The 23,701-nt window shown below is 33.6% G+C and overlaps 3 protein-coding genes across 3 annotated transcripts; 1 reads left to right on the forward strand and 2 right to left on the reverse strand.

The window, feature by feature from the left end:
* The first annotated feature begins 2,371 nt into the window (after nucleotides 1-2,371).
* Nucleotides 2,372-8,355, forward strand: LOC101250341 (proline--tRNA ligase, chloroplastic/mitochondrial). The gene is made up of 11 exons (XM_004230013.5): nucleotides 2,372-2,737; nucleotides 3,385-3,441; nucleotides 3,811-3,921; nucleotides 4,703-4,789; nucleotides 4,883-4,996; nucleotides 5,074-5,280; nucleotides 6,192-6,329; nucleotides 6,674-6,835; nucleotides 7,199-7,398; nucleotides 7,734-7,817; nucleotides 7,923-8,355. The coding sequence occupies exons 1-11, from the start codon at nucleotides 2,396-2,398 to the stop codon at nucleotides 8,062-8,064; spliced, it is 1,644 nt and encodes a 547-aa protein (XP_004230061.1). The 5' UTR covers nucleotides 2,372-2,395; the 3' UTR covers nucleotides 8,065-8,355.
* Nucleotides 8,356-9,953: 1,598 nt separating this feature from the next.
* LOC101250632 (protein NRT1/ PTR FAMILY 6.2) lies at nucleotides 9,954-13,831 on the reverse strand. The gene is made up of 5 exons (XM_004230014.5): nucleotides 13,478-13,831; nucleotides 13,279-13,372; nucleotides 11,711-11,928; nucleotides 10,736-11,621; nucleotides 9,954-10,653 (listed from the first exon to the last, which is right to left on the reverse strand). Exons 1-5 carry the CDS (start codon nucleotides 13,478-13,480, stop codon nucleotides 10,130-10,132), a joined length of 1,725 nt encoding a protein of 574 aa, XP_004230062.1. The 5' UTR covers nucleotides 13,481-13,831; the 3' UTR covers nucleotides 9,954-10,129.
* Nucleotides 13,832-14,498: 667 nt separating this feature from the next.
* On the reverse strand, nucleotides 14,499-22,059 carry LOC101250928 (uncharacterized). Its single transcript, XM_004230015.5, has 8 exons — nucleotides 21,562-22,059; nucleotides 20,381-20,557; nucleotides 20,196-20,294; nucleotides 19,444-19,554; nucleotides 18,723-18,854; nucleotides 18,172-18,309; nucleotides 17,153-17,362; nucleotides 14,499-15,169 (listed from the first exon to the last, which is right to left on the reverse strand). The coding sequence occupies exons 1-8, from the start codon at nucleotides 21,940-21,942 to the stop codon at nucleotides 14,783-14,785; spliced, it is 1,635 nt and encodes a 544-aa protein (XP_004230063.1). The 5' UTR covers nucleotides 21,943-22,059; the 3' UTR covers nucleotides 14,499-14,782.
* Between the last annotated feature and the right edge of the window lie 1,642 nt (nucleotides 22,060-23,701).

A 23,701-nucleotide genomic window follows, 5' to 3' on the forward strand; every position in this document is an offset into this window, starting at 1 on the left:
AAAAATTTTCATTTCTTCGAGACGATGTGAGGTCATAACCGTCGTTAGTTATTTCTGTCGCGATTGGAGGAAATTTTTTTGGGTTGTCTCCACGATTGGTTATTCTTGTTGCTAAACAATTACTATCGTTTTATGTCTCTGATTTTTATATTATAAATTCATTTTAAAAGTTACTTTTATCGATTGCGCCTAATACGTCACGTTACAACACGAGTTCATCAAGCATGATTTATGAGTGATGTGATAATCTTAATTCCTTGCACTTATTTTAAATTATTCATCAAAAAGTACAGAACATCAATCCAATCAATCAGGTACTTTTTATCAATGACAATTTCAATTTAAGATTATCTTGAATGAAAGACTTCTAAATTGAGGATGATATTTAAAACTTTACTATTACAAGGCGTATACTGTCAAATTACCTTTAGAGTAGCACACGACAAATATTTTTTTTTGATGAAGTTATTACATTGTACAATCATACAAAGAAAATTTAGATATGTTGATGGAAAATTTTTATATTTTTATATATATTTTGAAACACTTTAAAAAATATAAATATAACTTAAATCACTTCTAGTAAAACGATTTGAGATGTCGAAGCTATGTGAATTCAAGATAGGTGATTGTTGAATCATAGTACTTTCATTCTATTCACTCGCTAGCTAAATTTATAAAAAAAAAGAAAAAAATCTTATGACACCTATCAATTTACTATTGTTAGTGAAAAGTTATAAATTGTTAAAGTGATAGTGTAATTGAGAACATAGCCCCATTAACAAATATTTCGAAAGTCCTTTTTCTTTTCTCTCAAAGTTAATTTCTCATTTTTCTACTAATGCTCATCATTATATAGATCTTGAGTTAGTTTGAGATTTAATTTTTATACTCAGTATTTTAGAGAATAATTGAATTAAGGGTTAACAAGTTACTAGTAAAATATTTGATACACTATAAGAATTGCTCTACTGAGAAAAAATAATTATTTATATTCACATACTATTTGTTGATTCTTAAGTCTTTTTACGAATTTATTACATTTAACATTTTTTAATAAAAATCATAATTCTGCTCCAGATAACTCCTTGCACCTCTAATTTCAAAACATTGTTTGATAATGGAACAATAAATAATATTAGTCTTATAACTTTTAAATCTGTTAATATAAGCTTGTGAAATATTTTAAAGTTTACCGTATCTTTTATGCTATTAGTACTACTATACATAAGTGCCTGAAAACGGATAACTATCATCGACATGTCTGCTTCTAGTAGAATATATTTCTAAAATTTTAATATTTTCTTCGTTTTATTTATCTGTCTTTTTTTCTTTTTAACATGTTATATTAAACTTATATTAAATCTATAAATCACAATAACTAAAAACATAAAATACTTAACATTTATATAATATATTTGATTGACTCCTCAAGATCTATCGGTGTCATATAAATTAAAATAAAGAGAGTAATATGTATTATTTAAAAATAATGTAAAAGGTATTATAAATTATAACAATAACAAGTTAAAATATTTGGTTCACCGATTCACTCCGCTAGTTTCATAAGTGTCACATAAATTAAAATAAATAAAATAACATATGCGTGTGCGTGCGTGTGAACGCGCGTACGTGCGTGTGTATTAAGAGAATAAAAAAAGCAAACAATCTTGAGCGACAGATACATTTAAAATAACATTTTAAGTATATATTACATTATTTTGATTAATATTTTTGATCAAATGAATATCGTTATTATAATTAGTTATGGGCGAATATCTGATTGTATAATAATTATTTTTTTTATCTAACACTATTTTTTGCTATGTTGATAGGAGCGGCAAAGACCTTCTTGTACACGTCCTCGAAGGCAACATTCATGACAATCATCACTACTTTCTCCCGAGGGAATCAACCTTTCCTCCACTTTTTATTTCAAAATATCTATACATGTTTTTAAACAAAGACAAATTTTCCCCATTTGCATGGGTTATAGGTAAACTTGATCTCTATTGAAGGCATATTTAATTCAACGATTAAAAGAGAGCATATCTATTTTATTTCAATTTTCATATAGTTTGACCATAAATTTAATAAACAAAAAATTTAACATAAACTATAAAAATTGCATCTCTACTTGCTAATTTTCTAATTTTATTTTTCATAATTTCTATCCAATTTAACAAATGAAGTTTGATAAATATTGAATTCAATTTGTTAGTGTCAACTTTCGATAAACCTAAAAAAGATTAAGAGGGACTATTTTGAACTTATTACTACTACTAAAGGGACTATTTTGAACTTATTCTCAAACATTTGGTACCATTTTGTTCATTTTCTCTAAATTTCCTCATCTAAAGGCCTTTGGCCAGAGTCCACTCACAAACAAATCCAAATGGGGGCTCTAAGGCTACCCGCTCTCACTTCAATCTTCACTTCCTCCTCCTCCGTCAGGTCGTCGCCGGCGATATTACCACTGAAACACCGTCTACGGTTACCACTCCGGAGACCTTTCTCGGCGCAGAGTACCACCGAGAAAGTGGTAGCTCCAGAACTCGGAGATGGAAAGGGGAAAGTTGTTGATAAAGAAAAAGACAGAGTGATAACTCCTCGTTCCCAGGACTTTAACGCTTGGTATTTGGATGTTATTGCTAATGCGGAGCTTGCTGACTATGGTCCAGTTCGTGGAACTATGGTTATTCGACCCTATGGTTATGCTATATGGGAGGCTATACAGGTCCCTTCAATTATCACTCAACTCGCTTTATATTCACATGATTATATTGCTAACTGATTGTGTTTATCACTAAGGCAATTTCAATTTCTTTAATTTTTGAAATTTGTGGGGTTTTAGTACATCTAAGTTCTAAGGTTTCTGGGTATGTAAATATAGTTTATTTTTCAAATAGTAAGGAATTAAGGCCTGAGATGAATTCAAAACGTAGAGGGTAATATGTTTGACCATATTATCGATGCCTATTGTTTTTTTTACAATAAAAAAGAAAACGAATTCCCTCAATGTGTTTGTATTTTACTAACAGTTCTGGAGTGCCCTGAGCATTTTCTTCTTTTCTTGCGAACAGGGTCGGGGGATTCTTGCATTTGCTTCAATTACCGGTTGTTCATTTTCTCGAATATGTATAATTTTTGAAAATTGTGGCTTATGTACTTTTAATAGTTTTTGAGTAGTTAAAGATAGCATTTTTAGAAAATAAGGAACCTAATGTCCAACATGAATTGAAGATTAGATGGTTTGATATTATTATAGAAGCCTCATTGTTCGTTTTGGAACTTCTTTCTTTTCTATCTGTTTTTTCTTTTTTTGGTTGAATGTATTTTATGAGCTTTGTTTTGATTGAGTTTGTATATTGTTGATTGGTGCAGGAGTACATGAATGTGAAGTTTAAGGAAACTGGACACAGTAACATGTATTTCCCTCAGGTGGAGTTACTTTTTCAACATGTGGAGTCATCATCTTTTGACATTTCTTCTCCTATCATTAATAAGTAACTATGAATCTGACTTGAAAATTGATGTTTTGGTACCCGGTGGATTAGGAGTTTTCTATTGGTTGATGTTTGAGTTTTTATGTATCTTGTTGTATAAGATGAAACTAGTGGGCTTTCCCTTGCAAATTCATCTGCTTTTTAAAAAATATTTGCATTCGTCTAGGGAGAATATTTTGACAGTTTAACATGACATCTTTCCTTTGATTACCGGTTTCAAATCTATTAATATTGTGGTTTTATTGGATATCTATGTCTTCTATTTTACTCTAATCATGTGTCATTCATCCAATAATTATTTCAGTTTATACCGTATTCCTTCATTGAGAAAGAAGCTAGTCATGTTGAGGGTTTCAGTCCAGAATTAGCTCTTGTTACTGTTGGAGGAGGAAAAGAACTTGAAGAAAAGCTTGTGGTAAGTGTCACCACCCTCTATCATGTTTATTTACTTTTCTGCTCCTTTTTGACATTTCTAGTATAGTGTGCCAATAAAATGGTGTCTGCACTATTAGGGATTATTTTATCCATGTTGTACCATGATAAAAGGGATTTGAGGGGAGTGGAGAAGGAAAAAAAACTTGTGCTGGTAAGTAGCAAATATGACCCTTACCTAGTCAAGGAAAAATTGGAAATGCCTCCACCTCTTGGAAGTGTAGCTGATTTGGTCCATCCGCTCTTGAACATAGGCAAGCAGCCTTCACATTTCTAATATCTTTAAAGGCCAGAATGGCATAACAGTCAATGTTTGAAATATTCAGTTAAAATTTTAGTTATTTAAGATTTGTAGGATGCGTTTGGACTTTGGACTAAAAAAATATGATATTTGAAAAAAAGTAGTAATAGAAGAAAGTTGAAAGGGTATTTGGACGTTAAGTTGTGTTTGGACATGCATTAACTTGAAAATAAGTTGAGAACTTTGTGAGATTCCACTTGAAAAACAGGTAAAACCACTTTTAAACTTGAAACTCTTCAATTTTATTTTTCTTCAAAAAATCACTCCAATATATGGCTAAATGTTGTTTTGATAAAAAGTGAAAAAGTAGTATAGGCAAATGGGAGCGTCATCTTTTTGTGATTTTTTTTTTTGAGAAATAAAGAAAACGTAATTTGAGATACCTCATCTTCAATGCCGGTTGTATTTCAACATTATGATCTGAGTATGGGTTTGATGTTTTACCTTCTTGAGGTTCTGGCAGGTCAGACCTACAAGTGAAACAATCGTGAATCATATGTTTACTCAGTGGATTCATAGTTACCGTGACCTTCCTCTCATGATCAATCAGGTTCTTTCAATCACATCCATCATTTTTATTGTGTTACCTCTGGGAAGTGAAACTATTCTAATTATCATATTATCTCATTCTATGTATTTTCAGTGGGCAAATGTCACAAGATGGGAGATGCGAACTAAACCATTTATTAGGACACTTGAATTTCTTTGGCAGGAGGGCCATACTGCCCATGCTACTGCCGAAGAAGCAGAAGAAGAGGTTTTTATCTTTTTTATTTACAGAGTATTCTCCAGTTAGTGTTTTTATATAACACGTCGCTACTTGATGTACTTCAGGCAATGCAGATGATCGATGTATATACAAAATTTGCTTATGAGCAAGCTGCAATACCTGTTATTGCAGGTAGAAAATCGAGGGTGGAGACGTTTGCCGGTGCTTCAACAACCTATACAATTGAAGCAATGATGGGAGACAGGAAGGCTTTACAGGCAGGCACAAGCCACAACCTTGGTCAGAACTTCTCCCGTGCATTTGGAACACAGGTAAATTTGAAATGTAACAATATGAATATGTTGATTATTGCCTTCACTCAAAGTATTTATGACACTTTGTAGTGAATTCTCATATGCTTTAAGTATCATTTCAGTTTCTATGTGGTATGAAATGTATCATGTTGCTGTTGAACACGCTTCAATATCAGCAGTCAAACATGGTTGGGTTGGCCAAGGGTTGTTGTCTCTTAACTGTTAGGATGAGTCAGTAGTCAACTTCTGGCATAGTTTTAAACGATTGAGCCAGGAGATCTAATATTCATTAAAGTCGATTTTTTTTTTTAAAAAAATAGAACAATCAGATTTCAGACAGTACGTATGTCCCTTGTCTTTTCCTTTCACTTATGATTTACATATTACAACTTCTCATTCCTCCAATTCATGGCTTGTCTCCTCCAAGATTACTGATATTTTCTGATCACAAATGATACAAATGTCAAAATTATCCCTGTCAAAAAATCATACAAGTGTCAAAATTACCAACTCTTATGCTCAAGTCTCCAGTTTGCACTTATAAGAATTAATGTCAACATGGCAATACTGATTGCTGCAAACTGAAGAGACAAGTAAACGATAAAAGTTGGAGATGTTTATTCGTCCAGTTCCTTATTGATGACTACCAAAACCCTGGCCAGCTCTTTTTCTCTTGGTGGCAGTCTGCAAGATTTGTGTTTTGGATTCCTTTGTGTGATTTCCTGTGATTCCTTTTCATAGTCCAATATGTATTTCCTCTGTGGCCAACCCATGACATGATTCTTACCATGCAACAACTCATGTATAGTATGCAAACGTTGTGAATTATTGAAATTTCTGTTTTGGTTCTATAATTATATTGCTTGAAGCTCTAGCACCCTCTTTGTTAACCAGTTTATTTTAGTATAACGGTTTTAATGTTTTAACAGTTCACAGATGAAAATGGGCAACGGCAACATGTCTGGCAGACATCATGGGCAATAAGCACTCGTTTTGTGGGAGGTATCATCATGACACATGGGGATGATGCTGGCTTACTGCTACCCCCAAGGCTGGCACCTGTGCAGGTTCCTAAAATCTCCTTTTAACTGGTTAATTTTTGTATCTAGCAAGCTTTGAGTACTTGTCTCAAGTTTCGTGACTTCTTAGTCTATTTGTTCAGTGATGGCATTAAAGGTTTTGATTGTGAATCACCATGCTCAAGTAGTATGACAGTAATAGGAAATTCTAGTAAATGGGTGGACAAAAATTGAGTTGGTCTGGTTTATTCTCTGCTTTGTGTTCTATTTTAGGTTTCTAGCTGCATTTCTTCTTTTATCTTGTGTACTATTGCATATAAAGGCATTCTGTAGATAGCAAGTTCGACTAGTGGGTCATGGTGATTGAATATTTTCTTGTTGAATGCTCCCAGGTCATTATTGTCCCAATATGGAAGAAGGACAATGAGAAGGCAGGAGTTCTGACTGCTTCATCCTCTGTGAAAGAATCTTTACAAGCTGCAGGGATAAAAGTGAAGATTGATGACTCTGATCAGAGAACACCTGGCTGGAAATTCAACTACTATGAAATGAAGGTATGTATTGACCTCTGTAGAAACTCAGAAGTTACAAGATAATAACCTGTAGTTCAGAGGAAATTTATTACCAAAATATAATTTGAGAAAACATGCATTTTAGTGTTTCATCAAGTAAATATTTAGGTGCGTTAGTCACCGACAGGTCTAAAATGTTTGTGAGGTTGTAGGCCTTAGTTTCTGATGCAATTTCTCTTCCTTGGATCAAGTTCTTTGTCTAGACAGTTTTCTTGGAATAAGATTATGTAATCTGTGCTGAAAGTTGGTGTACATGGTTTTAGGCTTTATCAGCCATCATCACTAGGGACAAGCATGAAGTTATTTGTTTGATAGTACTCTGTAATGCACCCTGCTCCTATGTAGGGAGTCCCTTTGAGGATTGAAATTGGCCCGCGAGATGTTTCAAGTGGAACCCTGGTCATTTCTAGAAGAGATGTTCCTGGAAAGCAAGGGAAAGTTTTTGGAATATCCATGGAGCCGTCCGCCCTGGTGGCTTACGTCAAAGACAAGTTGAATGAGGTTCAATCATCCCTTTTGGAAAGGGCAACAACTTTTCGTGATAGGTAAGTTCTAACTATTGTGTTATTTTGCTGTCAATACAATGAACTGCATTTTCTGCCGTACACTCTTTCCCCGTTCGTCTTTGATGATAACTTGTAGTGGACACATTTCATTCAGAATTTGTACCATTAGTTGGATAACCTTTTACAGGAAGGAAAATGTTTCCCTAGAAAATGTTTTGTAGGGTTGCTTGCTATTTTCTAGTGATTTCGAAGTAAGCAAAAAGATTTTCGCATTGTCATTTGCTCTAGACTTCAGTGTCTGCGTTTCATGCATCTCCCTTTGTTGGATATTGAGTTTCTTTCTGATTTTCTGTTGCACAATCATACTATTCCAGTAACATTATGGATGTGTCTTCATATGATGAGCTTAAGGACGCAATAGCTCAAGGAAAATGGGCAAGGGGGCCTTGGTCAGCTGGGTAAGCCTCGTCTTATACTTCCCTTTCTTGTTGTGTCTGGTCTCTAATTGCTTATATATTGTCGGTTATCTGGGACTCATGTGTTGATGCCATACTTAAAAACAGTGACGAGGAAGAATCAAAGGTGAAAGAAGAGACAGGTGCAACCATTAGATGTTTCCCATTTGAGCAGCCTGAGGGACCAAAGAAGTGCCTGATGACAGGCAATTCAGCAGATGAAGTTGCAATATTTGCCAAATCTTATTAGCAGCTTCTTGATTTCTTCTACTGTGCACGATGATGCTGAAGTGCATCCATAGAAATTTTGTTGTTGTTTATTGTCGGCGTTTTAGTTGGAGATCTAGTTACACTTATAGTGATAGTTTATAGTTTTCTTGTTATATTTAAGATCAGCAAGAACGCAGAAGTGAGAATGTCGCCTGAAGCTACGAGATCATGTATGTAAACTCATTATGCTACAAAAAAGCACACACCACATAAAGTTGTAACTGCCATCAAGCAGCAAAGTTATGTCTATTCATTTTTCCTTGGTGTTTAAGACCTTTTTTGTTTCTGGTGCAAACAGGATACTGAGTCAATTATAGACATCCTAAGTTCTTGTTAGGATTTTGATTCAGTTTATCTCTTTGTGTACTATTTCAATCAAATATGCACAAACGTTACCTTCTTGCAAAAAGTTGGAAGAGAAGTAAAATGAAAGAGCATTCACTAGATATGGTAAAATTTAACTTAATTTATCGGTCAGGGTTGTGGTGGAGTGGTAAGTACTCCTTCAATTTAAACCAAGAGGTTTCGGGTTTGAGTCTCCTTTGATATACACTTGCCTTTGTTATGGAGAGCGTTTAACCCCTCAATATGGACTTTCCGGCGCGTATTCAGATTTAGTCGGGTTTCAATATGGGTAATCAAATTAAAAAAAAATTAACTTAATTTTAGCGCCATTCTACTATAACTGTGTAGGTGGTAGGAGGAAACGACGTAGTACGCGTGGATGGTTTGAATCCTATTAGATCTCTGCATTTATCTTTCTATTAGAAGGATGACATATTAAAAATTGAAAGATATCGATGAATATCAGTCTCCTTGTATGGTTTTCTGGTTATTCGTTGAATTAGTACGTAGAAGGATGACATATTAAATACTAAAATGTGTATCACGAGCGTAAATGTTCTTAAACGGTTTTCTTGTTCAACTATTAGGTGGAAGGATGACGTATTAAAAATGAAACAGTGTATAAATGAATATTGGTGATCTTATAGCGTATTCTCATTGTCGTTACTTGTTAGGCTAGAACATAAAAGGATAACGTGTTAAAAATTGAAAGGTGTATCAATGAATATCAGTGTTCATTGGATCAGTACGTAAAAGGATGACGTATTAAAAAATAAAAAAAGCATATCAACAAATGGAAGTGTTCTTATGATTAATTGACATACAGTACGTAAAAGAATGACGTATTAAATGTCAAAAAAACATATAAACAAATAGAAGTGTTCTTATAATTGGCGTACTGTACGTAGAAAGATGACGTATTAAAAGTAGAAAAGTATATTAGTAAATAAGTTATGTTCGTTGTTTCTATCATGTTCTCTAACTAGTCGTACGCCTAGTCTTTTGTTGAGAATGTAGTGACAAATTCGGAATGGGGAATTTTTTATATATCTTGATTGATCATTCTACTCATCGATAATAAGAGATAAGTGTCGAATAAAATATAGAAAAGAGAAAAGTGCTTTAATTAATGATTAGGTACTTTGCACACCCAAAATTGACAACAAGAAATTGATTGGAAGGGATAGAAATAGAATGTCTATTGTTATTTACCTAATTGTCAAACCTAGTACTATACTTTAAATAGTTTGCCATAATTTGTGGTGTTCTTTTTATCTTATTTGAGATGATAAAGTTGAAAGCTCACCACATTTTTTCAAGTATATCTTGCTCTTGATTTATCTTTTTGATACACTAAATCCCACTAGATATTTTGGAGAATTTTACCATTTCGATTTTAAATAAAAACTTCATATCAAATAAATTATAATTAAAAAAATTAATTAAATAGATTGAACGACTTTGTAGGTAAAATATTCATAATCGAGTAACTTTATAAAATGAAGAAGTATTGGTTGAGTGACATTTTTGAGTTAAAGAGCGACCATCTAAGATATTATTTTCGCGTTCAAAGTATTACAAAGACAGTGTGACACGAAATAGACATTATTATCAAAAGTAAAAAGTCACATACCAAAGGAAAGTGAAATGATACAATCAACACCAAAGGCAATAAATTGAGACCATTTATAAACTAAACCCTAGCACTTGTCCTCAACAACATTTCCATTGTTGATAGTCTCCATGTATTTATCTTTCCTTGGCTTAAACCATGTAGCACAAATTATGTACAACACAAAGTTTATAACTCCCAATATAGCTAGAAGTCCATAAAAACAATCAAGCCTTCCATAATTTATGTTATCAGCAAGCCAATCATGACCCCCATTGCTTCCAGTAACCTTCTTGATAATAGAAACTAAAAAACTACTAACAAAGAAACCAAGAGCAAGTGTTGTTAAGAAAAGACCAGTGCTCATAGTTTTCATCCCTTTTGGTGATTGTGTTATGAAGAAATCGAGTTGCCCCGTGTATATGAATCCCTCCCCTGCTCCAACTAGAAAGAATTGAGGGATCAAGTAGAACACACTAATAGGTAATGTTGATAGGTTACGCCCCGTAGACTTTGCTACTGATAGCCTTTTCATCTCAACTAATGCAGCTATTCCCATTCCCATTGTAGATAACACAAGTCCTATAGCTATTTTTTGAAGGCTAGTAAAACCTGCATTTCCAAATACCAAAACAAGTATTAGTCCTTAATTAACTCGTACGTTGTGTTTGAATATGCGTGTATAGATATATACCTGGTTTTCCTTTCAATTTCTGCCATAGTGGCATGATGAATCTGTCATAAATAATCAAAGTGATTAAAATTGCAGAGACAAAAAAGACGGTAAGAGAGCCTGCTGGGATTTTGAATTTGCCAACGTTACGTTCCATAGTAGCAGCTTGTTCCACTGAAAATGTGATCATTTGTGCATAAGTTGTCCAGAAAAGTATAGTTGTAGCCCAAATTGGGATCAACCTAGCCATCATTTTAACTTCCTCTACGCGAGTAACCGTGCACAGCTTCCATGGATTTGGATTCAAATCGTGATCGTCAAAATCGCCTTGTGCTACAATAGCAGCCTTGTCCAAACACCGAAATTGATCCGTGTGTTGAATCCTTGATGAGCCCTCTGGATTCGTCTCGTATAACATACCAACATCATACGGAACATCCATCTTCCTTTTCCTTGTAGCAGCCAAAATCACTTGAAATATTTGAACTATAGGACTTCCTGAACTTCTCTTGTACCGATACCTTTTAGTACCGGAGAAGAAGATAATAATCGCAATCACCATAGATATACAACAAATACCATAAGCCCAGCTTCTTCCAACTTCATCCTGAACATAAACAAGCACAGTAACTGCTGCCAACGTTCCAATACTTATAAATATGAAGAACCTATTGAAAAAATACGCCATTTGTGATTTTTCCTTTTCGTCTTTCTCATCAAATTGATCTGTGCCAAATCCAGACACGCTAGATTTCAATCCACCAGTGCCTAATGCTATTAGATACAAAGCCAAGTACAGTATTCCCATCTGAAATCCATTTGCCGGTTCGCAGTACTTGTCATGAGGATGACAAGTAGGTGGCCTTAACTGTGGCAACCCTGTTGTCACAGTTAACATGCCAGTTCCCTGAATTCAAATTTGAAAAAAAAAAAAATTAACACAAAAAATAAAAGGTAGACGATTGATCAAATATTTGCTTAGAGTTAATTTTTTACCAGTGCTTGTATAAGAGCGAAGATCGCGATGGTTTTGTATCTTCCAAGGAATGAATCAGCTAGAAAACCTCCAAGTAATGAGAGGAGAAAAGCTGTGCCCATAAAATCTGTGACTATATTGGCTGATGCTGCACTTGGTAAATGCATTGTACCACCCAAGTAGGTAACAAGATTTACTGCTATTCCCATTGTTGAAAGCCTTTCATTTATTTCAATTCCTGTCAAATTCAGTTATTAACAATATGTTTTGATCATTGTTTCATAATGTATGGGGTATTGTATTGTACTGTAGATACAATGTTTGTATTATTTGTTGTTGTTTAGTGACATTTTAATTGTTTAGTTTGATATTATAATTTATAAATTTACTAAAATATCGGAGGTTTGACTAGATTTAAATAATTAAGGTAAAGAGTAAAATGGTATTTTAAAATGTTGTGTAAAGATATAATTAAAAAAAGAAATTAAGTAACAATGGGAACACACCAAATTAGTTGTTCCATAAAATAGGGGTTTCCATTGTTACGTAACAACGAAATTTAACAATACAGTAAAATACATTTTAAGTAACAATCAGAATAAACATTGTAGATATAGTAATATACAATACAATACAATGGATAACAATGATCCAAACATAGAGTAAGTATCTCGATTATGCATCGCGATTTGCAAATTAAACTAAATAAAAGTTCCCGTCCTCTTTTCTTGTTTAAGTTTGACTTTTCATTTTTCGGGTTCTAAAAAACACCAAGGAATTTGAAGGAAAAAAAAGCGTGTATCTCCCTGCTTAAGATGATATGTCAAGTAGAAAATGACATGACAAAAAGCTATTTCAAAAGGTGGTCCCACAAAATATTGATGTTTTAGAATTATACTCCTTTCGTCTCAAAATAAATGTCATTTTAACAAGAAGTAATAGTCATAAAGAAATTAGTGAATATAATGTGTAGTTTAAGAAATTATCCTTGTTCAATAAATGTTTCTTGAAAATTTTGAGTAGCTATTAGGCTGTAATTAAATAACCATGAGACACTTGTTAATTTTGAGTAGCTATTAGGCTGTAATTAAATAACCATGAGATTGAAAAATCTTAATACTATATTTGAGTATATAACATAATTTAAAACACATAAAATATTGGAATATGATAGTACTTTAATATATGATTGTATTCCCATTCCTAAGTGAAGGGAAAAGTTGATATACTGATTCTGGTGGAACTTCATCTCATGGCATTTGTATGAACGAACCAAGCTTGTTTTTCATCCTCCTCATGACTAACCTAATTTTTCATTTTATTTTTGTGCATGACGAATGTAACGGCGCAACTTCAGATTACTGAGGACACGTGGAGGTCGCGTACTTTTCTTATTAGTTTTTATGTTATACCTAGAATTGCTCCACTTGGGTCGAGGGGTCTTTCAGAAACATCTTCTCTACCTCCACGAGGTAGTGGTAAAGACTACATACACTCTACCCTCCTCAGACTTCACTTGGTACGTTTAAATTCAAAGAGTACAACTACTAGAGTTGAAAGTATGGAAGAAGGAATAATTAATACTAACCAAGAACAAGAGCAGCAGGCACCCAACCACCAGTTTTAGTTCTATCAGCAGGGAGACCCTTGTAGTTAACAGCATCTGCAACTGTCCAACTCATCTATAGTAAAGACCATATTGGAAACAAGTTATTTCGAGATTAGAAAGAGAAAAAAAAAAGAGGAATATTGAATCTACATTGACATAAAAGTAAATATTCTATTACCATTTCTTTTCCAAACACTACTGAAAAGTGAATAAGCCTTGGGAAAAATAATATTATGTTGTTATTGACACTTGGTTTTGCTTGTGAGTTGTATCCTTTATATAGGCACAAGATTTGTTATTACACTGTAAAGTGACCCCCCACTATACAAAAATTTTAAAAAGACAGAGTTTGGTGTTAGGATTAGGCCTATCCCATTTTAACATGGAAGGTTCTGGGATTTTGATTGATATAATTTAGTTTTCTGTTTCTCAAGGTTAATATTTTAAAGTTGATGTTGATTTGTACAAAGTGGGAAGATATTGGTGCCAAAGAGAATCTGGAACATGCAATACCCTCCTTTTTGGTGTATCCAGTTGAAGATATACATTGGTTTTGGATGTTGTGAGAGTGTCCCATGCCTCATTTTTGAATTTTTTTTATAAGTGCTTTTGTTACCCCACAACTTGAAGAAATAAAAAGCTAACACCTTTTGTTTTCCACCATTGTCTTTCTGTATGGACATAAACATATAGTACTTGACAAGAAGCTAATAATAATGATCACTATAGAAATTGAAATTATTCTCCATCAGGTATAGTGATAAAAGACCTTACATGGAATAAATAATGGATGTGTATTTGACCCATGTGCTAGAGTTAACCATTGCTTCAAAAGATTTTAAAGTCAATGTGCACCATCATCTTGTCTTGGAAGCAATTAGTGGTTTTGAAAAAGAAAACATTGAGATAATAATTCAGAAGTTTGTCTGTTCAAGTCAACAGCACATCCAAATTACTATTTGACAATATGATCTAGTTTAGTTGGGTACTGTTTTGGTTGATTTAATTATGATCTCTTTTGTTTAATACTTGGCATTTTTGGATTGGACACATAAGAACGTGCTTTGGTTGGGTAATCACAGGATATTGTTTTAGGCATTTTTAGGTGCTTGCTTCTGAGTTGTGTGTTTTATTTGCCTTTTAAGTTCAAGGACACATAAATGAAAATAATGATACATTATACTCGAACTCAAAGTCTGTTGCCAAAAGTAAAAAGTAGTCCATAGGAATAGTTCTTTTATTGGTAAATTCCAAAGGAATACTTATAGATAAAAGAATACAAAATTAAAATTCATATATAAGCTCCAAATGAACCTATTTACAACTAGAAACTGCAGGCTGTTAAAAAGTGTAAAATTAGCATTCTTCGATCTTCCATTTCTTCTCTCTTTTCTCTGATTTTCTACAGTTACTTCTAAATCTTCAAAAAGTTCAATACATTTTTGACAAAAAGTGAGAATCTTGTTAAAGGGCCGGATAATTATCAAGTAAAACCAAATGGAAAACAGGTAACTGGATAACCTCCATTGCACAGGTGCAAACCTCCAGAATTTATCCTGTTTCTGAAGGCTACCCTGCCAAATAGTAAGCTTTCTGTATGAGCTTGCAATTTGTACTCATTTGCATCATAAAAGGCGGTGGTACTGTCTGAGTTGAACACATCTTTATTTGTATCTTTCTCAAAATGCTTGATGTAACTCCTAAAGTCATCATGAGCCTGATTGCTTTCTGGTGAATTCTGACCAAAAGAGAACTGTGATTGTTGTCCTGGATCACTGCCTCTTTGCGAGACTTGATACAGTGTTAGTTCATTGTTGCAGCTGTTGGCGGTTAAACTTGAATCTTCATGAACGTGGCAGCCAGCTATTATCTGTTAGAAGAAAATCAACTTTATGTATGACTAAATTGTAATCAACCATCACAAACCTTTACAGTATTTTAAGATGTTATTTCCTATTGTGTGACTATGAGTCTATGACTAAGGGTATGAAATGGGACTTTAGATTTTCCGATTCAACACATAATTTGCTAGTCTAGAGCAGGGAATGCTAGAGTTTGCTGCCAGAAGAGGCTAGCTGTGTTCTATTCATTGTATATGAATCAACATTCATGCTTTACAGAGAAGGCTTATGGAGGTGGCATATCAGATCTCATATCAAATACATCACAAGCTCATCATATCTGCAACCTATGCAAGTTAAAAAAAAAAAATCACTGAAATGGAACAAAAAGGGATGACAGTTGCAAGGGAAGTTGTATCTCCATCTACACAAGGGGCAGGATATAATCTAGGGACGCTTATAAAACTGAATTTGCAAAGCAATAGTATGAGGGGTCAACAATAAATGTTCGAGATTTGGATTTATAAGGGGTCAACAAAATTCTTTTTATATAATCGAGAAATCCCCGAGAAATGACGCATAATTTGCAATTCGGTGGAACAATGATCCACCCCTTTACCCTTCTCCACATTTATACCAACTTTACTTACATGGGAGAGTTCGAACTCATGACCTAACCCATACGTCACACATCATACTCATACCTCTGGACCAGAGCCCATGAGGGGTTTATAAATTTTGAGAAGAAAAGTTTTGGATCTCCAAGATGAAGCAAAATAGGCATCAGTAAGTAATCTTCCCCTGGTACAAACAGTAGAGTACAATACTATCATGCCTTAAATGTCCTCCTATTTTTAGTCATAATAAAGAACTATTCTCTCATATAAATATTGCTCGTTAAAATTATATTCACCTGTCTTTCTATTTCATTACTATTCAACTTCAGGTTTGTTAACGTTAATTTGACTAGACACTTTAGGGCATTAAAAATGTCTCATTTCACTTTGTTTTAGCGCTACTTCATTTCGTATAATAATGACGCTTTCTCTTTAGTTGTGCCGCTGATCCCGTCAGAGCGAGATACCACATGTTATATACTAGCATCTCTTTTGGTTCTTAGGCTTAAATTAATAATAACTTGAGTTCTTATATGTCCTCAGCTTCTAACTATCAAGTTCCCTTGTAGAAGTAAGAAGGTGAAAGCGAAACAATCATGGTAGTGCTTTATCCTGCGCATTTTTACTGCCTGCCAGACATCCCTGTTTAGTGTCTCTTCTTCAAGAAATTCTTTGCTTCATCCAAATTCCAAAACAAAACTATATAATACTCCCTCTGTTCTCTTTTCAACCTTGTTGTCTACCAATCCAATCTATTGATCATGACTCAAGAATGCAAGGCATTTCTGCAGATTTGCAGGTACACTAAACAATACTCCCTCCCTAGAATTTTATATGGCACTATTTCCTTACTACTCTCCAAAAAGAATAAAACCTTTCTATATTTGGAAACTATATATCTAAAAACTTCCAATTTTACCCTTAATGATATTCCTATATAGCCACAGAAATATCATTGCATGTTTAAGACCATAAGTTCCAAAATATTTCCTTCCTAAATTTGGTGACCAATCAAACCACACCGCATCATCAATTCAAATGGAGGGAAGTATAGTAACGCAAAACACACTAACGTAAATGACGTCAACTCTAAATCCACCAGCTGCAGATAGAACCTTATAACCAGCAATGATGTCTTCCAATTGCAGTCTACACTACTTGGGTAATTATATAAGTTATTAAGATAACTTTAGCCGTCAAAAATGAACAGTAAATTACATATGTGCCGACTGTTGATACCCAGGGAACCTAGATTCTCACAGACGTCACCCTTTCAATGAATAAGTAAAACCAGTATTTCAGTTATTTAAAGATCAGATGATTTTGATGCTTTATAATAAAGTTAAACCTTTGTCAGATCAAGAGAGGAACCTGTTTGCAGTTGGAGTAACTTACCGGGAGAGACGTTGACATAGCACTTGGACTCCCTTGTAGGACAGGAACAGCTACACCAGTTGTAGTAGTAGCTACAACAGAGCTGTGAGATGGGTATTCTGGTGCTGAGAAGTCAGAGCTATCAAAAGTTGATATGGATACACACTCATCAAAGTATGTCAGTGCTTCTTCAGTAAGACGTTTTGTCATTTTTTTCCTCTCATTACTTCTCTGCAGTGAAAATATAAGGACAGAGAGTAAGCAAAGATAGTAAGAGGTCAAAAAATCAAGGTACAGAAGACTCATTCTAAATTGCTCAGATGTCTATGCCATGAGGTCAAGATGCTTTAAGTAATTGCTGAAATTGAATGACAGGAAAGATGAAAGAAAGTAACAAAAGGACATGAGCCAAGCAACTTAATCTCACTTTATCTAGTATGTGTAATACTTGCACCTTTTGGTGGATGCTATAACTGCTAATCTAATCTAATTTTGTACAACTGCATATCCATCTTAAATTCCACATTTCTACAACACCTCTTGTGGATAAATTGAACCTTCTGGCAAACATAACCCATACGGGTCTCACAAATTTAAAAAACTTGCGTTTCACTTTGTTATGTGATTTCTTGTTGCATAGCAGTCTTGTAGCACTACTCCATTTCAGCCAGGAGCCAGAAAAATGTAAGGATTGAACAAAATTTTTCTTGTAAGAAGTGGCCACTGTCTAGGGGTATGCAAGAAGAGAAGACGAAAGGGCCAGCAACTCCCTTAATCTCAAGGCAGAGGATGAAAACAAGAACTCTGATGCACCTATTTCTACATATGCTAAAGCGTACACACTGTCATTGCTATTAATAGTTCCGTTTGCTCTCAGAGCATCCAGGATGCCCTGGAAACTAAAGCTGCAGCTAAATAAACAAGTCTACCTACTTAATATGCTACATCAACAGGACATAGATATAGCTTAAATTTTGCACTTCTATTTCAGTTTTCTATGTAAGTTGGAGATAGAGAAGGAAAAGACTAAGAAAACCAACTTTTCTTCCTGCACGAGATCTCTGAGGAGGTGAGGGCTTTGGATCAGACAGTATCTCCTTGAGAATCCTGCTTATCTCCTGGCCTCGATGCTCTTCAACAGCAAGATCTGATCGAAGTTTTCGAGCCCTCTCTTCAGACTGCAAATTTTATGTAACAGAACTTCAGCAATGAATGACAAGGAGATGAAAAAGAAAAAATATGATTACAGTCACAACTTTGAGACACTCCACATGCAGAAGCCTAATATACAAGAGTACTCCCCATAACAGAACTCTAAAGAACCCCAAGAAAACAGTCCTTCTAAGGATTTACTCAAGTTTCTTAGCATTAGGAACTGCAAGATTATGATATTCTTCATTTGATTTTATTTTTGTTGACAAGGGAAATATTCTTTAGTTTTATCCCTATTGCCAACCGAAGAAGTAGCAAAAACTGAGCCAAACAACACAAAACTGGTGAATCTTCACTTTTAACAATAGATACAGAAACCCTCTATATAAGAATGGCCAAAAGAAATATCCCTCTACCAATTGTCAATGAAAGAGATCACCTCATCAAGTTTTCTGGCATATTCCCTTCGAACGTCTGACACTAATTCAACCGCCTCAGGGTTGACCAAATTAGGTGGGAAATCAGCAACATTAGCAGTTGTAATAGCATTAACATTGTTCCTTCGGATAGCCTAAAATAAATGCAAAATAAAGAAAAATGTCACAGAGACAACTCTTAAGTAAAAGGCATGCATGTCAACAGTACAAGCTTAAGTTGAAAATAGATTAATCTTTATCCCAGAAAAAAAAATTGAAGATACATTAATCAGAATTTTTCCAAGACCAACATGGACATTGAATATAAGATATTCTTCTGCAGACAAAAACTTCACCTTCCACGTCTGTTGATTTCCTCTAGTTATCAAAAGCCGCATGCATATTTGAATCAATTACCAAAATGATTTTTGAAAAAGACACATGGATTAAATAGCTACATACATATTCATATTAATGACCAAACTGGATCAAAAAGTAACATGCATAATCAAAGTAATAACTTGAAGATATTCACAAAAATAAGTCTGGCATCCTTGCAGAATCAGATTTGTAAGACGGCACTTACCAAAAAAGAAAAGTATTTGAAAATCATTAATCAAAAATCCTCAAGTTGGACAAGCTAAAATTACTAGTGCCCACACTAGCCAGTCTGAATACCATCAATACCAGGACATTTACTTGAGAGGTAGTTATTCTTGTATACATGATACCATTGGAACTTACATCTTCAAGGTCAGACTGAATATCGGAAATAGCACGCCTCACTTCGGAGCGAACAGTCTCATATATTCCGCTAGTAGCAGTATTAGCACCCCACTGGTCACTTTGAACTGACTGAAATATAATAAAGATACAAAACCATGTTACATAGAGTTTCTACAGAAATGAGGAAATCGAGCTTTTTGTTCCTTAGCTATTCAATCTTTGACAATATATATCCTGGTTTCTGAAGTGCCCATCCTTGTCCCCAAATTATATCACATTAAAAGTTTGTTTCCACCTAAGTCAAACGTCAATACATTTAAGTAGAGAATGATTTTTACTTTCCATTTGGTAGATATATAAATATAGTTCATCCACTACAAGTGAAAATGAAACTATTGAATGTTCTTGAGCAAAAATGAACTAGAACTACAAAAAAACTATACAGCTATCATGCTTTTTGTTTTCCCCGATCATGTAGTTGTATAATCAATATACAGCGTAAGCAGTAAAGGAGGTGCTGCATGAATTAAGTTTCGGAACTTCCTGTCTTCAAAGAAGTATTTGTTCGCTTTCAACCAATAATCAATGTAAAATGAAAAGAAATGTGAAAATCCACTTCCAGCTGTCTCGCTTCCAACTGATGGAGACAACACTACTCTCTAAAAAGTTCTATTGACGTACCTACAAACATACTCTCTAAGCAGTGTTGAAGAAGAGAGGTGATAACTGATAACTACATAGTCAGATAGACAGCAATACAATATGGTCACCTTCATTTGCTCACAAACAGCTTTTATGGTCTTCTCTTCGGCTTCTGACAAAGAACATGTTGAAACTCCATCTTCCCAATTTGGAACATGCAGACTACTCTGGAAAAGAAAACGATATCTGAGATCACAACTGCAGCCTAAAACAATTGAAAATAGTTATTGTGCTACACACAAATCATACTCACAGCAGAATCATCTTCAGAATATTCAGTGACTTGACCACGCCTCGTTGCTCTTTGTGAGCTCTTGGCTTGGCTGCTTCTATCAGTGTCATTTCTAACCATATTGATATTTTTGGAACTGTTAGCTACGTTTTTAGATGAAACTCTCTGGACGGTGTTTGATTGCAGCTCCTTTTCACTCTACCATCATATTAAATTTAAGTAAGAATCTAGTACGTAAAAGGGGTCCAACCTGAATACGATTCTGACACACTAAAACAATAAGAAAAAAAGCAAGTTCAAATCTAGCAGAGGTCACAGATATATAAGAGACAAATTCCAAATTACATGTTTGGTTTCTGCAATACATATACATCATACTCCCCTCCGTTTCAAAAAGGATGGTCTAGTTTGACTTGGAACGGAGTTTAAGAAAAGAAAGAAGACTTTTTAATCTTGTGGTTCTAAATTAAAAGTTATGTGAAATGTACCAAAATGTTTTTTAATCTTGTGGTCTTATACATGCCACGTGAAAAGTGGAAAGTAAAAGTTAAAATATTGCCAAAAAGGAAAAGGGTCATTCTTTTATAAACAGACTAAAAGGGAAATAGGGACATTCTTTTTTAAACGGAGGGAGTATATAATACCCGTTTCAAAGTCAACTCAACGATAATGAATGATATCCATATCCGTTTGTGACGCAGAACGAATAGCATCCATATAGAAACTACCCAATCACATCCAACAGTAATAATGGTTCACCAATTCCTTGTCAGTTGGCTACTTTTACTGAAAATGATGCTACTACTTTTGAGCACCATGGCATTGCACCAACCATACTAATACATATGCTAAGGTGGAGGACTATTTGGTCAAATACTTCCTTTATCGATATTCTCTGCCTATTACAATCAGCATTAAATCATACAAGTTACAACGACCAGTTTAAGTTATGACAAGCAACCACATGTTAAGAGTATCTAACATAAACTAACGACGACCAGTTTAAGTTATGACAAGCAACCACATGTTAAGAGTATCTAACATAAATTATACTTCCAGGTTCCAATTTATACAAAACATTTCAGATTCACCTACTAGTTGTAAAGACAGTATACCATTCCGTACAAAAATATAACAAATGATAAAAGGAAGGAAAAGTCAAAATTTGCACAATCTAATATTGTAAATCACAAATAGCAAACCTCATAAGCAGATCCGTAGTGTCCTCTGGACACAGAACGGCCTCGAACTCTTGAAACACTCCGCCCAATCCCAGGTTTAACACCGGAGTCTCTGGTAACCGTCCGTCCCCTCTCCACAACATCACTAACTGAACTTCTCCTGGTAACACCAGAATTCTCCTTTTCCTTGAGTTTACCTTTGTCATTATCGGTGCAGAAGAGAGGATTATCGCATTTATTGGAGAATTCTGAATCAATGTCGAATTTAGATGAAGTTCTGGAAATTGCGCTTACACTCAAGGATCGTTTTCGAACAAACGGAGGAGCTTTGGAAGATGAAGAATTTGAATTGGAGTTGGCGGTTCCTCTTCGTGAAGTGGATTTGAAGGCGGAAGTCGCCATTTCCAAATTGTCACGAGATATCAGTGGAGCTTTTTCGAAAAGGAAGAAAGTTTCTATATGTTGAACTTTAGAGAGAGAGGAAAATAAAAATAAAGCGGTAATTACGAGAAAATAATTAAATTTAAGACTAAAAGACAAATGACACATTATATTTATTCGTACTGGTAAAATGGCGTGTTGATTTGATTAACCACGTAAATATTGACGATATATAAAACACATTATTACTTAATTTAAAAAATTAAATAAATTATAAAATTTAAATATATGTCTCATGTTAAATTTTAACATGTGTCATATAGCTTCATGTGATTAAACAATTTATTGTCTAAATTAAAATATCCAAAATAAATAGTAATAATATTTTCTTTTATTATCTGAAAATATATAAAAAGATATAAAATATTCATTTTAAAATTATGTAATCAGATAAAAAATATACAAAAGAAAAAATAATAATTTTTCAACAAATTAAAAAATTTATTTACGATAAGTATAATCGTAATTATAAGTTGATCAGAGTGTATTATTTATATAATATATAATATGCTAAGTTGAACGAGTTATTTGCATGTTGTTATGTAGGTTAATATCAAAAACATTTTTTAATTATTCAAAATTTATCAATTATTTGATGAATGATTTTTTAGAAAGTTGAAAAAAGACTATGAAGTGAAATATTATTGACAGTCTTCCTAATGATGATTAAACTTTTACAATCTTTTGACATTTTTAGTCAAAAAGTAGTTATTGTCATCATTCTTTTTTGTTGGTTCTATTAACATATAATAATAATAATAGTGAAAAAAAATTTATAAGGAAAAATATACGAGTACTTTTTATATCGATAAATTTTTTAGAGATATACCTTAACTAAATTAAGATCTTATTATTCCTTGAATTTATTATTTTATAATTTTGTGCATCTTTTTAGATTGCATGACGTCTAAATATATCTCTCACGCGCCTCAGTTGTATGGAGTCATGGAGTGTGCCACGTAAGAAAAAAGGTATACAAAATTATTTTAGGAAAAGTTCAAACGGGGTAGTACAACCTTAATTTAATTAAGATATGTCTGTAGAATTTCGATCATAGTCTAATGAGATACTAATACCCTCTCCTTTTTACAAAGTTCCTTCAATTTTTTTATAATGATAGTTGATAATTAGACAATCAAAAATTATTGAATAATATACTTTTAAAGACATCTCAGTATTTTTCCACACAATATTTGTAATATTCTCGCACGATAAATACATATTAATCCTTTCAAGCAAATAACTAGTGAAACTAATAAATTTGATTTAACTTTTAAAAAACAACTTTTTGTTCCTTAATATTTACGCTTTTATTGGATTGTAATATGTACATATTCAAACTTCAAATATTATTATATCTACAATTAAAAAAAACAATTAAGAACTGTTTGACTATTTAAAATTAATCACCTCTATACTAACTTGTTTTTAATAATTTTATGGCATTTTTTGGAACACCGCATCCTTTTGCACAAATATTCACAGCCTAATACTGCAGTAATTTAGAACTTGACACTAGAATATTATTATCTAGAGTTTAACAACGATAAAGCTAATTCTATGACTACCGCTATAGCTTTTGAGTTCCTTCACGGAAAGAATTTATTAAGCTAAACACTTATGGTGCTTTCAACCCTCATACCCATACTCAAGGAATCGCGGGTGTCTTTCGTGATATTTATATGACACTAAATAATTGATTTGCAAGAAGTGAATGCAA

This window comes from Solanum lycopersicum, chromosome 1, assembly GCF_036512215.1.
Source record: "Solanum lycopersicum chromosome 1, SLM_r2.1".
NCBI classification, from domain to species: Eukaryota; Viridiplantae; Streptophyta; class Magnoliopsida; order Solanales; family Solanaceae; genus Solanum; species Solanum lycopersicum.